At 35.3% G+C, this 17,930-nt stretch overlaps 1 protein-coding gene across 4 annotated transcripts in view; it reads right to left on the reverse strand.

The window, feature by feature from the left end:
- Positions 1–17,930, reverse strand: part of LOC111146810 (vacuolar protein sorting 13 homolog B) — a 755,552-nt gene that overhangs the window by 276,851 nt on the left and 460,771 nt on the right. For all 4 annotated transcript variants that reach the window (XM_022502501.1, XM_022502502.1, XM_022502500.1 and 1 more), the window contains one exon: positions 3,787–3,990. In XM_022502501.1, the coding sequence (XP_022358209.1) occupies positions 3,787–3,990 (204 nt within the window). The remainder of the gene's footprint in view (positions 1–3,786; positions 3,991–17,930) is intronic.

Below are 17,930 nucleotides of genomic sequence, written 5' to 3' on the forward strand. Positions count from 1 at the left end.
AGGGATATTGTAACAGTACTGTATGGTGATAGATAGTAATTACATTTTTGGCGAGCACAGCATAGCATATAGAAAAGCTGAATCACTATGTTGTACATCTGAAACTAGTACAACATTGTGTGTCAACTATATGCAAATAAAAAAAATTAAAACATAGGGATAAATCTTCATGACCTTGGATCTAGCAATGGATTTTTAGATCAATTATAAAAACCTGTGCAAAGATCATTATCAAGAAAAGATCATTTATAAATTATATATCAGATAAGGATATAGCATTTAGAATAAATAAAGAACTCTTACAAATCATCAACAAAAAAAAAACTCAATTTAAAAATGGGCAAATGGCTTGAGTAAACATTTTTTCCAAAGAAGATATACAAATGGCCAAAAAGCACATGAAGGGCTCAACATCATTAATCATTATGGAAATGCAAATTCAAACCATACCCAATAGGATGGTTATAGTTTAAAAAAAAAAAAAAAAGTGATGTTGGTGAGAATGTGGTGGGATTGGAACCCTTGACCATTGCTGGTGGGAATGTAAAATGGTTCAGTTGCTGTGAAAAAGAGTTTGGCAGCTCCTCAAAAGTTAAATATAGAATTACCATATGACCATAAAATTCCATTCTTAGATATATATTCCTAATACCTGAAAACAGGTACTGAAACAGGTACTGAAACTTGTACATAAATATCCACAGCAATATTACTCATAATGGCTAAGAAGCAGAAACAGCTCAAATGTCCATCAGCAGACGAACAGATAAACAAACTGTGGTATTATTTACCTACAGTGGAATATTATCTAACAGTAACTAAGAATGAAGTATTGATGGGATGCCTGGGTGGCTAAGTTGGTTAAGTGCCTGCCTTCGGCTCAGGTCATGATCCCAGGGTCCTGGGATCGAGTCCCACATCGGGCTCCCTGCTCAGTGAGGAGTCTGCTTCTCCCTGTGCCTACTGCTCCCCCTGCTTGCGCGCTCTCTCTCTCTGACAAAGAAATAAATAAAATCTTAAAAAAAAAGGAAGTATCGCCACATGCTTCAATGCGGAAAAACCTCCAAAACATTGCATTAAGTGAATAAGGCAGACACAAAAGAACACCTATTATATGATTCCTTTCATATGAAATATCTAGAATAGATAAATCCATGGAAATAGAGAGCAGATTGCCATTTGCCAGGCACCATGGAGAGAAGGGAATGATGTAGAAGAAAGTACTTAATGGGTAAGGGATTTTACTTTAGGCTATAGAAAATATTTTAGAATGAGACAGAGATGGTGGTTATAAATAGGGGTGGTAGTTACACAATATTGTGAATGTACAAAATACCAGTGAATTGTCTACTTCAAATGGTTAATTTTGTGTAATGTGAATTTCAAACTCAGTTATTAAAACACACAGAAACACAAACTTTATTTCAATGAATTAAAGGAATAAATAAGACAGATACAGCTGAGTTAAGGCTAGATGGTCATAAAGTTTCCTAGGAAAATAAGGCCCAACTTTTTTGTTGACAGAATATGTAGTTTTTAAGATAATGTATAAGGGCACATGGGTGGCTCAGTCAGTTAAATGTCTGCCTCCAGCTCAGGTCATGATCCTGGGATAGAGCCCCGCACGGGGTTTTCTGCTCTTCTGCCTCTTACTCTCCCTCTGTGTGTGTGTGCCCCCTCTCTCTCTCTCTCAAGTAAATAAATAAAATCTTAAAAGAAAAAAAAAAAGATGACCTATAAATTATATAAGCTGGAACTTCCTGAACCTGAAAACTGAATGGAGTAGAGGAAAGCTAGAACTTGACCTGATGCCTACCACGTGATGTTTACAGATCAGGACTGGTGTAGTGCATGTAAGGTGTGCACCAGATCCTCCATGCAGGACCAGCTGCTGGAAGTGTTGCCTGCATCCCTCTCCTGAAATGTAGGAAATTTTTCACTCAAATTTGCACCCCTATTCAGGAGCATGTTCAATCACTTATCAATGAAAGGCTGTAATAATACATTTATATTTTTTATTTGAGAGAAAGAGAGAGGAGGGGAAGTGGGAGAGAGAGAACCTCCAGCAGACTCCCTGCTGAGCACAGAGCCTGACACAGGGCTTGATCCTACCACCTAAAGATCAGGACCTGAGCTGAAACCAAGAGTTGGATGCTTAACTGACTGAGCCACCCAGGTGCCCCTGCTGACAATACGTTTCACACTATGAAAGTGCTCTGTACTAGGGATAAATCAATGGACAAGGATGGTGAAGATCTGTCTTTAGGATCAAGACAAAGTATATAGATAATTAGAATTAAATATTCAAATGATATGTTAAGAGCTCACAGAAGGGGTATTAACCTGCTCTTGTGGAGGCTCAGGCAAAGACTTCTGGAAAATATGAGGCTTCCTGAGGCTTGATGAATGATGGGAGTTAGGCAAGAGAAAGAGGGGAGGGGGAAACTCTCCAGGCAGAGATCATGTATCAAGGTCTAATAGCAAGTGACAAACCTTATTTTCAGGAAGCTGAAAGAAGCTCATTATGAACAGAGCCACAGGGAAATCAGAAAAGAATGAGGGTAGCTGTATAAGAAGAAGCTCATATAGAGCACACACTACTACTTGGGATTTGGTTTTAGGCACATTATTTATCTTGGTTAGGCCTCGGTTTCCTCATGTAGAATTAGGGAAAATAGTTCTCATCTAATATCATTACTACAAAAATTAATTTAAATAAGTTCGGTAAAGTGATAAGTATTATATAATCCATTATTAAAGTTGTTGCTATTATTAATGTCACGACATAGATAAATACAGTTTTGGTGGTAAAAGGACAGAACCCCAAAGCAATCAGCATTGCAAAAGGATTCAACAAAGTCTATATATAAACAATGTTTTAAAGAAATTCAATCAAATAAATCAGCATGGTATAAGCAACAGATGTTAGTAAATTTTACAAGCAAAAAAATAAATTAAAAAAATGAGAAAATAGTTAACAATTTTTAAAATCATAAAGACCTCCAGGTTTACAATATACAAAAGTTTTTTTTTTTTTTTAAGATTTTATTTATTTATTTGAGAGAGAGAGAATGAGAGAGAGAGAGAGAGAGCATGAGAGGAGAGAGGTCAACGGGAGAAGCAGACTCCCTGCCAAGCAGGGAGCCTGATGCGGAACTCGATCCCAGGACTCCAGGATCATGACCTGAGCTGAAGGTAGTTGCTTAACTGACTGAGCCACCCAGGCGCCCCTACAAAAGTATTTTCAATGCCTAGTATCTTTGTTCTAGCAAACAGTTCTACCTAATTCTGATGAGAAACCATGAGCAGCCTGGGTGAGAGGGCAATAACTCTACAAAACTTATTGCTCTCGTTCGGGACTAATTCCTTTAAAAATGTTCTCTGTAAACATAGGTGCTTCAAATTAAAGTGGACTAAACAAATAAAAGCAACCCAGAGCTTTTGTTACTTTTCTCCTCTTATCATCATAAACAGAAAGGAGAGACTTAGAAAAAATAATCTGACCTTGAATACAGTGGATTTCAAGGGAAAATGTGAATGTATCCTTAGCCTGAAGTGGAACCTTTCGTCAAATAGCAAGCTTTAAAAAAAAAAAATGCTGACATAACCTTAAATTTGTAATAAGTACAGTGTAACAGTTGGTAGACCAGAAGATTTCCAAGCAAAATCATTAATGCAGAAGTGGTACCCCACACTTAGGTTGGGCATGCTGAAGACTGTATCACCAACCGTTCTTCTGGCAATGAAACAGTAGAAAGTGTAGAATGTTTCTTAATCATTTCCTACCTGCTGGCCATATTCCACTCAAGGGCTGGGTTTTGAGAATTTCTTTCACTCTCGGTTAGCACCCCTCCTGTGCCACTTTCCTTTTCTGGTTTTAGTTGATCCCACTGTGCAGTACCAATATTGATGGACTGCAGGTCTATTTGGTATTGTCTGTCTTCAATTTCTGATCCAGGGTCTCGAAGAATTCCCAAGTTCAAAGCTCTCCTGTAAAGGTGATGAAAAAATGTAAACACATAAAATATTCTGTTTATTTTGTTCACTAACATAATATCATTACCATTTTTTCTTCCTTTGGATTACTGATGGACTCACTGGGTTAATCAAATCTCCGAGGCAGGTTTTAGGAAGTAACCAGTAGGATGACTTGAAAATGTACCCTAAACTTATGTACAGTAATCTACCCTACAATGATTTTTTACATTGTTCCCAGCAATGTACGGTTTTTCTAAGTACTTTCACATCCATGATTTCGGTTCTTGAGCTGCTGTGGAGGCTCTATTTTTATTACCATTTTTTACTAAAGAGAAAATAATTCAGAGAGGTTGAAAGACTTAGGCAAAGGTACTGAGGTAGTTTGTGACAAAACCACAACTTAGACCCAGGCTTTCTAACTCAACACCCAGTCTTCTTTCCAAGGCTAATCATCTACCTTCTTCAGGCCTTTCATGTCTCCTGAGGAGAGAGAAAAGAACTTTGTCAATCTACTACACTTCCCTAACCCTTGCCCTTGGTTCTTTATACAACCCAGTTGCCACACAGACTGAACTGTTGAGAAGACTACACTGTTTCCATATGGAGACACACAGTGAGGATTATTGGCCCATACAGAGTTGAAACTTTGACTTTACTGGACCCAATGCTAAACAAAGAAATAAAATCATCATTGGCATAAAGCTAAATTAGAGGAAGTAAATTATTACATTTTTTGTGAGGGTTTTAGAATGAAAATAGCAAAGAAATACAGTAGGAAGAAAAGTACTGGGTTCAGGATTTGGAGGCTAGATAAACCTATATTTGCATGAGTTTGGGAACATTTAGTTTTGTTGGTTCACAAATGTTCTAAAGTGAGTCATCAAAAGGAAAATAATATTAGGTCCCTATGAAAGTTTCAATGAACACAACGATATAGAGACTAAAAATAACTTCACTAATACAAGTACTAAAAAAAAAAACAAAAAAAAAACAACTGCAGCTATTTGAAAAAATACAATTAAATTAATTACATCAACTGAACACTAAAGAAATTAATTGATGGGGGTGGGGTGGGGAGAAGGAAGCATGGGTCCTGTTCTGAAAACTACAGAAACAGGTAAGGATCCAATTAAGACTGTGCTGTGGCTAAGTTAAGCAGTGTGGGTCAGACCATGTCCCCGAAGGCTGGTCAAATACTGATGGAAGGTGGATAACTGCAGCGACTCAAGATGGCAGGTGACTAGGCCAGCTGCTGAGAAATGGAAATAGCATCTGTTGGGCCAGGCGAGGTTCTACTGCACCAGACAAGGTACGGGCTGAGGCTAATGAATTCAAGTGAAGAAAGGGGCTGGGAAAGAACTGGAACTGAATGAGCAGGCAGCTCAGGTAGGGTGATATCAGAGAGAATTATAACAGAGAACAGGGAAACAAACAGGCATCAGCCTAGAAACCATAGCAGAAGCCAGAGAAAGAAATGGGATGAATTCTCATTTCTAAAGTTAAGAGCTCAACTTGTTGTTTTCCTTCTCTTTTCTAACTTAGAAGAATTGCAATCTAGGAGTGGGGATGCAAAGAAAAATAGCCTAAAATTTTACTTGAAGCAAATAATTACATTAGAAATACAGCCCATAAAATGGGATATGAACCTTTTCAATTTGTCCTGATGAAAGTAAAGAAAAAAGAAAGCATGAGGGTAGAGATGGGAGGGCGTAACATTTAGAATAACCCCATTTTGGTACAATGTTCTCGTTTTACCTTAGAATTGGTATAATTCTGCTTAAAGGCCCACCTCAGACTTCACTTTCTATGAAGCCTTTCCCAACCAACCTTTCTCCAAACTCATCTCTCTCAAATCTGTGCTCCTGGGGTTTCTCTATACTAAAAGCACAATAACATCACAATGACATGTCAGTTTTTCCCAATATATCATACATTTCTTGAAGTCAAGAACTAACTCTCCTATCAAGCTATCAGTAAATGCTGTTTCAGTTCACTGATTTGAATGGACACAAATCTTGACAAATCTCAAATGGAGAACCTATATGTCCATAGCAGTAAGAAAACAGCTTTTAAACAGCAAACTTTTGATTCAGATGCACACGAATTCAGATATACAGTAAACATCTTGGGCAGTTAGTGGCATAGCCTATTTCTTAGATTATTAATTCCCACACAAAAGTTACATTTCCTTATTTTAAACTAGCCAATGCCTTCTACACTTTAAATAAATTCCCTAAACATATTTTTAAGGTGAACTAAAATACTTTAAGAATCCTTGAAGAAAAAGTATGTTATGAAATACAGTCAGTGCTATATTAAAAGACAAAGTAACTCAGCCCAGCATTAACATCAGTCTATTTCCCTTGGCACATGGATGTTGTATAATCACAAGATTAAAACCACAAAACACTGAGTTTCATATCAAAGTTTTCCATGTAGGCTTGGAATATCCCACATTTTTTTCTTAGTAAATTGAGCTATATTTCTCCTATCTACCCCTGGAGAACATGACTTCCCACAGGTTCTTCTTCCCTATGCAAATAGTTTTGTATCATGAGCAACAGTCAGATACTTATAAGTATTCTAATTTTAAAATTCCAAACTTTGGAGGCACCTGACGGCTTAGTTGGTTAAGCAGCTGCCTTTGGCTCAGGTCATGACCCCAGGGTCCGGGGATGGAGTCCCACATGGGGCTCCCTCCTCAGCTGGGAGCCTGCTTCTCCCTCTCCCTCTGCTGCTCCCCCTACTTGTGCTCTCCTGCTCTGTCAAATAAATAAATAAAATATTAAAAAAAATAAAATTCCAAACTTTTTAAGTATCAGGGTTGGAGATTTTATTTAATTTCATACAAAAGGAGAGAATATATCTGCCATTTTAACCTGATTTGAAAGTTCAGTGAAATTTATATTTGGGTATATAAGTCCAACTTAAAAGCTAATTGTAAAACCACTTAAATCTGAGTTGTAGAAAAACAGGGTAAGTGAAAGATTCACGTGAACTTTACCCTCAGACTATTTCCAATGATCATGAGCATGAAGACATTATTTAACTTCTCTCTGCTTTAGTTATTTCAATAACTAAATACAGAGATAAATAAAATATATAACTAGAAGTTATTCATAAGTAGGTCTATTATAAATTTAACGACCATTTCTGAATAGACTCTTAAATGGTTCTGAATGAATAAGATATCTAATCACCAACTAATCATAGATGCACAGGCACCAAGAATCAAACAAAGGCCACTCTTCTAATTATGAAAAACCATAATGAAAACAATAAAGGTTTAGTATTTCCAGGGTCACCTGCTTCTAAAATACGGCATATCAGAAACCCTGAATGTACCTTCTGACTGAAACAACTAGAATGCTTGACAAAAATTGAAAGTCACCTTTTTAAACACGTCTTAGAGGCGGCACCAGAGAACAGAAACTTCAAAGTACCCCCCCAGCGCCCCGCCGACCCCGCCAACCCCTCCCAAAGCGAAACCAGGAAAACTAATAAATAAGCACCTGCCAAAGCCAGCTTTTGCTCTTAGGTTTTCTGCTGAATCCTGCAGACACTGATTTTCTGCTCTGATAACTGCGTGGGAGAGAAAGCTCAAGGCCCACCCAAGACGATGAATCAACTTAATCGCAGACCCTACATATAAAGCCGGGGCCACAGCGGGCTCCATACGTGGTCAAAGTGTGAATTAAAAACAGCCCTCCTGGGGATCCTCTTGGTGATAGAGCAGTTCAGGATCTTGATTGCAATAGTGGTTACAAGAGTCTACATGTGATAAAACTGCACAGAACTATACACACCTAAATACAAGGAGAACCCAGAGAACCGCTGAATCTGTATACAGCTGTGGACTCTACTGATGTTAACTTCCTGGTTTTGATACTGTACTACAGTTATGCAGGAGGTTAGGCAAGACTTGAAATGACAAAACTCTCAGAAGAAAACATAGGGGGTAAGCTCCTTGGCATCAATCTTGGCAATGATTTCTTGGTTTCGACCCCAGAAACAAAAGGCAACAAAAGCAAAAATAAATAAGTGGGAGTACATCAAATTAAAAAGCTTCTGCTCATCAAAGAAAAGTATCAACAAGATGAAAAGACAACCTCTGAAAATTCTGCAAACCCTATATCTTGTAAGGAGTTATATCCCAAATATACAAGAAACTCATACAACTTAGTAGCAAAAACACAACCAATTTTAAAATGGGGAAAGGATCTGAAATAAACATTTTTCCAAAGACATACAAATGGCCAACAGCCAAACATTTCATTTCAAATGGAAATGAAAAGGTGCTCAGTGTAGGGCAGTGAAAATACTCTGTATGTTACTGTAATTATGGATATGTGTCATATGTTATTTATCTGTCCAAATCCACACAACGTGTAATGCCAAGAGTGAATCCTCATGGAAACCATGGAGTCTGCATGATTATGATGTGTCACCATAGTCCATCAGTTGTAACTATGTACAACTCTGCTGGATGGGGGATGTTGGTAAAGCTCCCAAGTAATGAGCTACACATAAAAAGGTAGAATAAACAAAAAAAAACAAAAAAAAAAAAAAAAAGAAAAAGAGGGAAGGAAATAAGAACAGAAATCAATGAAATAAAAAAGACAGGGAAGGATCAACAAAGCCTAAAATAGATAAACCTCCAGTAGTCAAGAGAAAAAAAAAAGAGCTAAAGATAGAAGGCCTAAGAAACTAAATTTCCAATTAAAAAACACACAACTATGATGCTGCAGAGACTAAACAGGTAAGAGGATATTAGAAAGATTTCTAGTAACAAAGATTTTATAACTTATTGTGGAAAAAAAAAATCTCTTATCTAATTTATCACTGTCCCCAAAGATATTTCTTAACCTTTTCACCATGGGATGAATATAAAGGTTGCCCTCTCATTTCTTCCACCGCATATAATGCTACTTTCCCCTTTCATAAGTTCTTTTTCTATGTAAAAATGACTACTTTAAAACTATATCCTGACAGTTAAAACTGCTGGTCATGTAATAACTAGTGAAAAGCAACCACGTATTTCCCTATTCCGTTCCTTACTCAAGACTGTCAACTCTATCTTCCTATCTCAAAGGCCACCAAGCAAACTTGCATTCCCTCATTCAGAGAGTATTTAGTGAGCATTGCATGCCAGGCCCTGTGACAGGCCCTAGGGATGCTGGATCCCTCTGAGGTCCCTGCCCTAATACAGCTTACAGTCTCACTGGGGATTTACAGGGAATAGCAAAAAGAGTTAATGCTATAAAAGGTTAGGTATAGAATGCAACTGGAAGCACAAAAACGGGACCCAGATCTAAGGGACCCAGGAAAAGGAAGCAGTGCTTAAGGGAGTTCAAAACAGCCAAACTTTATACCACATAATGAAAAAAATTAAAAAAAAAATTATTTCAGACAGAGGAAATAAGAGGTTCAAAGGTCCAGAGGTGTGAGAGAGCAGCATATCCAGAAAACTTGAAAATGTTCTGAACCATTGGTATAGAGAGAAGTATGGAAGGAAGTAAAGTCACAGACTAGTGAGGCTTCAAGTCACAGACAGGCCCTTCCATCAGAAAGCGTCCGAGAACAGCACCAGGCCCAGACTTTGGGGGTGGAGGGGTGTGGCCCACAGGTCACGCTTGCCTAGCAAATTGGCATTTTCTCCTCTGCCAAAAAGGTTACAGAAATTATGTATTAGCACAGTAGTCAAGACTAGAGAAAGATCTGAGTTTCTGTCTTATTTTAAGAACTAAGTGAGATAAGGAGCCCAGCATAGAACTCGACACATCATAAAAACCTCAGTGACGGTTAGGAAAAAAAAAAAAAATCATCCTACTTTGATTCTCCCTTCAGCCTCTGTATAAAATATTAAATAACAGTGAAATAATTAGAAAGTGAGAGGAAGAAAGACTCACTGGATAAAGTACCCATTTGGATTCTGAAAAAACAAAAGCCTAAAGCAAACAGCAGCACTGACCTTCCATTGAATTAATCAAACTGAGTGAATTCTACTCAAGGTATTTTTTTCTTTCTTTTTTAAGATTTTATTTATTTATTTGACAGAGAGAGGCAAGAGAAGGAACACAAGCAGGGGAAGCGGGAAAGGAAGAAGCAGGCCTCCTGATGAGCAGGAAGCCCGATGAGGGGCTCGATCCCAGGACTCTGGGATTATGACCTGAGCTGAAAGGTAGACGCTAAATGAGCCACCCAAGTGCCCCTCTACCCAAGTGTTCTAATTTGTTCTGTTCCATCAATCTAAAAACATTTTAATAGTGTTCTGGGTTAGTTTGTAATAAACCCCCGACTTTCTAAGACAGAAAACAGTTCTTTAAAACTGTTTAAAAAACGGATTTTCTTCAATAATTTCTTAGTCTCCTGAGATATCGAAGCCAGGAAAGAATGTATTCTTGTACATTTTCCCAAGTATAAAATGTAAATCACTGTTACAAATAATATAGGTAGGCCATTTGGCTTATTAGCTTAGGTTAATATAAAGATGAAATATATTTTAAAGATTAGCTCTTATTCACAAACTTTGTAAGTTTGGTTTGAGTTTTCTCTGACAGAAATAAACGCAGGGTAATTTTTTTCAGACTTAGATAATAAAATCTAATTTTTCTAATTACATGATCTGTATGACTTATTTTCAATTCTTTAAAGCCAGAAAACACACAGTGGCACCCTGATTTACTTCATTTTCCACAAAGTACTTGCTTTTTTTTTTTCCCCCTCAACTTGAAATACTCACTGATCTTTATTTTTTAAAGTATAAGATACCCATTTTGGACATTCAAAGTACTTTATTTTTCAATACTAAATTTAAAAAACCATTCAAAATGTTTTCATTCAAATACCATATGTAAACTCCTATTAAGCACTCTGAGAAGAAGATGTCTTGTGAAAGATGTATTTAACTAGATCTTTTTTTTTTAACTAGATCTTTTTTAAAGGTATAAATACATACAGTCACAACTTGAAGACAATTAATTTTCATTTTTTCAAACGCTGGAAATCATTTTACAACCTTTAAAATGTGATATTCCCTAAACAAATGACTTTTAATTTAAAAATAGCCAGTTAGAAGTGAAAAACAATTTTATTTCAAAGCCAAAAACAAAAATACATTTTAATCAAGAGAGCTTTGATTTAGTGCACTGCATTTTCACAGCATAAGAAACAACCGCAAAACCATCAGAGCAAAGAATTCTAATAAAATGTTACTTTATTAGAAAACTCATCGGAGGAAAAGAGCTTTGTGGCTTTAGTGAGGGTCAGGATGCTTAATATTAATAATATCTACCTTACAAAATAAAACTAACATCCCAAGTGTCCACCAATGGATGGATGGATAAAGATGTGACATATACATACATGCAACAGAACAGTATTCAGCCATAGACACACACACACACACACACACACACACACACACACACACACAAAGAAATCATTTGCAACAACCCAGATGGACCTTGAAGACATTATGCTAGTGAGTCAGAGAAAAACAAATACTGTGTGATCTCACTTATATGTGCAATGGAAACAAATGAGAGAGATCAGAGAAAGAAATCAGACTTTGGTTATCAGGGGCTACGGACAGGAAGGGGAAATTGGACAAACAAGGTCAAAAGGTACAAACTTCCAGTTCTAACACATATCAGTGCTAGGGATGTAATGTACAAGATAACTATAGCTAACACTGCTATATGATCTACAGGAAAGCTGTAAGAGAGTAAATCCTAGGAGTTCTCATCACAAGGAGAAATCTTTTCCCCATTACTCCTTTTTATTGTATCTATATGAAAAGATTGATATTAGCTGAATTTATGGTCCTAATCCTTTCACAATATATGTAAATCAAACCATCATTCTGTACATCTTACAGTGATGTATGTCAATTATTTCTCAATAAAACTGGAAAAAGCCAATATACATACAAACATAGTTATAAGATGAATAAGTAGTTTTGGGGATCTAGTGTATAGCATAGTGATGATAGTTAATGGTATATAGTAAGAGAAGATCTCAAGAACTTTCATAAAAAAAGATAACTGTAAAATGATGGCTGTGTTTAATTAGCTTGATTGTGGTAATTTCAAACTATACACATATCAAATGATCACTTTGTACACCTTAAACATATGCAAATTTTATTTCTCAATTTGTCTCAATAAAGCTGGGAGAAAATACATGAAAATACCTTTTTAAAAGAAGCTTATATTGTATTACTTCCTAATTAAGTTTTTTCCTAGAAATGTTTGATATCGTAAATGGAATAAAATTTTGTCTTAAATTCACATACCTCTAAAAAGCTCTATGAACTTTGCTCTTTATCCTTATTACAGTCTTTAAGAGCTTTTAGCAATTCAAATCAGGAAAGGGGGTGAGTTAAGATGCCCATAACTTCCTTGCCCTTAACACAAAAAGCTGCTTTATTGGCTAAAATGTAGGAGTTATAATTGTAATTGCTTTGCCCTTCCGAAACTCATCTCCCATACCATTTGAACCATTCAGCAGGTGGTGTAGGAGGATAAACTAAAGTCTGCAATAGTTGGTCAATAATATAATCATAAGGAACCAAAGAAGACTTTAAGTATATAACAGGAAACATAGCTTTAATGTTTTCCTTTTTAAATTGATTTAGTCTGGGTCAGGCCTTTTGTATGTTTACATAAGGAACAGCTCATGTTGAACCATTTATACTGCTCACTGCTGAATAGGCATATCTTTCGAGCTCACTGTGAAGAAATAAAATTCATTACTTACAGCTCAGTTGAGATCTACAAAACGTTAAACAAGCCAGAAAACAGGAATGTAAAAAGAAGTAAAATTTATATGCATTGATTCAATTAAATTAATCTGCATTTCTATCACCAAGTTATCTATAGTGACAGTAATTTTGAGAGTATACAGGGTAGGGGATATAAATAGTTGACCGGGCTGAGGACTACTGCTGATTTCCATGACCAATGGCAGGGGTTCTTGTCCTCAGAGGGTAGAAGAATGACCTGAGAGCTTGTTAAAAATGTTAAGTTCCCACCTGCAGAAATTCTGATTCAGCAGGTCTGGACTAGGACTGAGGAATATGCCTTGTCCCTTGTTTGTTTGTTTGAATGCAAACTAGCATTTTTATTGATTTTAAAACCAAATTCTAATACTGAGAGCATCACTTCTTTGACCTGGAACATCTTAAGTCTAGTATCTGATGTGAAAGGAGCAAGGACAAGAACCAGTAAACCCAGGGCTATTTCTTTTATAAACCAGAGAAATTAATACTTGTCCTGCTTCCTTCTCAGAGTTGTCTCTGCTAATTCACTTCACCCTTGAAAGCTGGGTCAGTGAAATAATTTTCTCACTTCCATGTACTTTGCCATAAGCCTTGACACATAGTAGGCTTTTAATATATCAAGTTGAATAAATAACTAATATTCTTCTTTCTTTCCTTTACTTCTCTTGAAGACTGTAAGCAATCATTTTTTTCCTTTTTCTCTTCTGTATCTTGAACCTTCAGACAAATTATGTTGAAGTTCGTCTCCTTGGAAGAAAGGCTCTCCCTAAGACCCTGCATCCTCTCCGGCTAGCACCTTTTCTCTCACAGTCCCTTTTAACCAGAAACTTATCTTTCTCTCAGTATTTCTATTTCCTCACAATTTATTTTTCCTAACCAAGAACAGTCAGGTATCACCCCTCTTTTTCCTCTGAAATTTTCCTGGAAAAGATCCCCAACTGATTTTCTAATTATCAGATCCAGTGGATGACTTTTAGTCATTAACTCACCTGTCTTTTCTGGGTATTTGACAATTCAAAATGGCAGCAGAGCACGCTGGTGAAGAGCACAGACTGCACACTTAGCCTGCTGGGATGGATGATTCTAGCTCTGCCACCTACCATTGGGTACCTTTGAGCAAATTAAATTTACTGTGCTTCATTTTAATCATCTGAAAAGTGAAGTCAAATGAGCTCCTTCATGCCAAGTAATACCTGACACAGAGTACATGATTAATATGTATTGGAAGCTATTATTACAACAATCTTTCTCATTATTAAAATTTTCTTCCATGAACTTGTGTACTTCCACACTCCCTCACCTGTCCTTCTCTAATTTCCTTTACCGGATTCTTTTTTTCTGTTTGTCCCTTCAATATTAGTGACTTCTAGGGCTCCATCTTCAGATTTTATGTGTTTTTTATATTCAGTAGCATGACTGATTCACAAATGCCACTATATGTACTCCTCAACTGTATCTCCAATGAAGGAGATAGGTTTCCTAGGATCCCCTTACATTTTCTGGCCCAGCCCATTTTATGATGAATGGCATACATTTGAAAAACCATTGGCTACCACTAGAGTTCAATGGTCAAAGAAAGCACAGTATAATTAAACTGTATTAAGAACATAAATTTTAATTTTTATTTTGTAAGATTTTACTTTTAAGTAATCTCTACACTCAACAAAGGGCTTGAACTTCGGAGGCCAAGATCAAGAGTCACATGTTCTTCTAGTTGACTGGGTCAGCCAGTTACCCCAAGAGCTTGAATCTTAATATCAAAATTATATTCAAATTCTGGTTCTATCATTTACAAGATATAGATCCTTGGAGAAGTCAGCTAACTCAAGGAATATCAGTATCTTCTCTAAGAGGATAGTGGTACCTAGTTACATAGGATTTCTTTGGGATTTAATCTTATAATTTTAATTAACATGTTTATTAATCATACATGTCACCTGGTTAATGTTATTACTACAGTGTATAAGAAAGAATCCACTGGTCTGCTTTCAGACTGAATCCACTCGTCTCACTTATAAAATCCAAAAGTGGACTGATGATACAAAGACTTTAGTTTAAACAAACAGGCCCTATGATAATTCCTTGAGTATGAACAGAACATTATGTAAGAAAATGATTTCTCTAGATTTCTAGTCCAAGTGATAAAATGAACACTAAAACATTTATCATGTATTTCACATTCTCACAAGAAAGAAGGAGCAAAAATGAGGAGTTATCCAATTATTAAATGATTTTTTAAGAATTTCATAACTTTCAGAAACTAAAATTCATTTTTAATTAATACAAACTTTTAATAAATTCCATTTTAACAAATGGTTTTATGATGGGGCAATAATAAAACTCACCTTTTTCAGTTATACAAAATTAAATGATCATGTACACAAATCCACAAAATGGAGTGTAAAGTAATAATGACACGACAGCAGTATTTACCAGTTCTTTTTTTTTAATGGGTAAATTATAGGCAATTTCATTAATATAAAGAATACCTCTTTCTGAAAGTTTCTCAAAATATCCTCACTGGTTAAGAAAATAAGAAGCTAGATTTTCACATTTTATCTTAAGGAAAATATGAGCTTTGAAGTTTTTTTTTTTTTTTTTTTTTCCTCTAGCAGTCAGACCTGAGCTGGTAAGTCCTCTTTTGCTCACAAGTATTATATATGGGGTATATATTTACAAGACAATGTAAGAAGATACAGGGTATACAATGTATGGTCAAAGTGAAAAGTATATCAAACTACCCCAAACAATTCTCATCACATTAGAAATATATTCCAAAGTAATGAATTAACTGAACATGTACTGCATTGAAAAATTTGTTGATGTGATCAAAGAACCCTTATGTGATCTCAGAGAAATTATTGACAGACACACTACAATATAGAGAAATGAATATGCTACTTCAATTTTGTAAACTAATTATGTTACTGATCTATTTTTTAAAGACTGATTTATTTAAGAAGGAAAGAGAAAGAGAGAGAGCAGGGGAGAAGGGGGTAAGGGAGAGAGAGAATCTCAAGCAGGCTCCCTGTTGAGCATGCAGCCCGATATGGAACTCAATCCCATGACCCTGAGAACATGACCTGAGCTGAAATCGAGAGCTGGATGCTTAACCAAATGAGCCACCCAGCTACCCCTATGTTACTGATCTTTAGTAACATTGATTATTCATTTATCAGAAGGTTTTTGAGCATGCAAGGATATAAAGTGATCTATATTAAGAGTTGTTTGAATTAACTAAGAATAAATCAGGCCAAACCTACTCTTTTTTTGGTTTAATGATAACATTGAAAAAACAACATCATTATTATAAAACTTAATGTTATAAAGATGGGCGAATGACTAAGTTTAAATACTTTTAAAAATATATTGGAGAAATACGGACTTGACAAAAACATAGTAAAATGGATTTAGAGTTGGCTTATTACCAAATCCAAATAATAACTATTTGGAGTCAAGTTCCTAATAACATGACAGAGGATTTGGCTCAATTCAATAGCTTTTAGCATTAATTTTAATGAATTCATATAAATCAGCCTTATCAAATTTTCAGATGACAAATATATATAATACTATACCTCAAAATACTGGAACAGAGTCAAAACTAATAAGATGAAATTTAAGAGGAACAAATGCAAAACTCCATATATAGGTTCAAACAGCCAACTCTACAAATACAGGATGTGAAAGAGATTGCTTGACAACACTTCACCAAAAAAAAAAAAAGAAAAGAAAAGAAATAAGAACATAAGAAAGCGTAGAAGAGTTAGGCTGGCTTATGAGAAAGAAAAGAAATATCAAAACCATTGTTAAATGTCATTGCAGCCTTTTAATTTTTAAATAGCATAACACATACCGTGCATACACTATAAAGTTTCAGAGGATTAGGCAAACTCTTCCTTATTACACTAACAAAGTAGTGTAATTCTTACATACTATTCTTACATTAATTTTTAAAAACTAAATTTTAGAATAAATTTTATTTGAATAGTTTCATTTCAAATAATATGCAATAATTCCTTGACAACATGAGATCAAAGTTCTTTTTTTTAGAATGTTACAATATTATATTACAGGTGTGTTTATATAAAATCCTCACAGATTTTCAAAATATCCAAGTATCTTCCATAAAAGTGAACTTCATTTATGTATTAGAACCTAGAATGGTCTTACTTAGCAGTATATTTTACTATAATTCTCACATAGGTGACTTTGAAAAATTAATTATAAATGTAGTAAAATCCTGCATTTTTCAGGTTTATTTAAATTTCATCTCTCTAGGCTTCGAAAGATGGTAATACACTAAATTGATGAAATTTATAATGTGTCTTTATTAAAGAGACAGAACTCCTACTTGCTTCTAATATTTCTACAACATATCTCTGGCAAGATTCCTGATTTATGATTCTTCTATAATACCTACCATGGCTGCAAATCAACTCCTATTATATAAATCATGAACTGTGTGTTAACATCCTTTATTCCAACTGTTAACATCCTTTTTCATTCAGATATTCTTCAAATCTTTATCAAATTTTTTTCATTTTGTTTACTCAAAATAATCGGTCTTGGTAGTTAATGGGTTCCCTATTTATTTCTAAATCCAATTCGAGTAACCTATTTGAAACTTTCTATAAAACTCTCCTACCATTTTAACATTTCCTCTTTCTTTATTAATCCATCATTATCCATCATCTCCTACTCTTAAAATTATGTTTACAAAAATAGACTTCCTTTCAAAAATCATTTAAATCAGGATTCATAATTGGCTCCCATTTATTCAAAATCTCCACTAATGATTTTTTAGCAATAACTGCAGCATTTAATCACACTGGTAAATAATTAAAAACAAAGCTTTGAAAGACATGACACAGAGAAATGTTCATAGTACATTATTAGATAGGAAAAGCAAGTTCTTACTACATTTATAAATATCTTCTGTAATAAGGAAAAAACCTTTAGCCTTATAAAAACATTTCTAAAAAAGCAAACTGCAGCTGAATTAGTTGGACTACATGTAGCATAGTCCTCATATTAAGTTGCTTGGGAAATCTTTAATACAATTCCTGACAAAGCCATTTCCATTTACCTCTTACTAATCACCACCCGCAGGATGTGATACGTAGACTTCATTTTATAGATGCTGATGATTTAGGTAAGGAGGCTGGGT

The sequence above is a fragment of the Enhydra lutris genome, unplaced genomic scaffold (assembly GCF_002288905.1).
Source record: "Enhydra lutris kenyoni isolate GAN:26980312 unplaced genomic scaffold, ASM228890v2 scaffoldscaffold14, whole genome shotgun sequence".
Classification (NCBI taxonomy): Eukaryota; Metazoa; Chordata; class Mammalia; order Carnivora; family Mustelidae; genus Enhydra; species Enhydra lutris.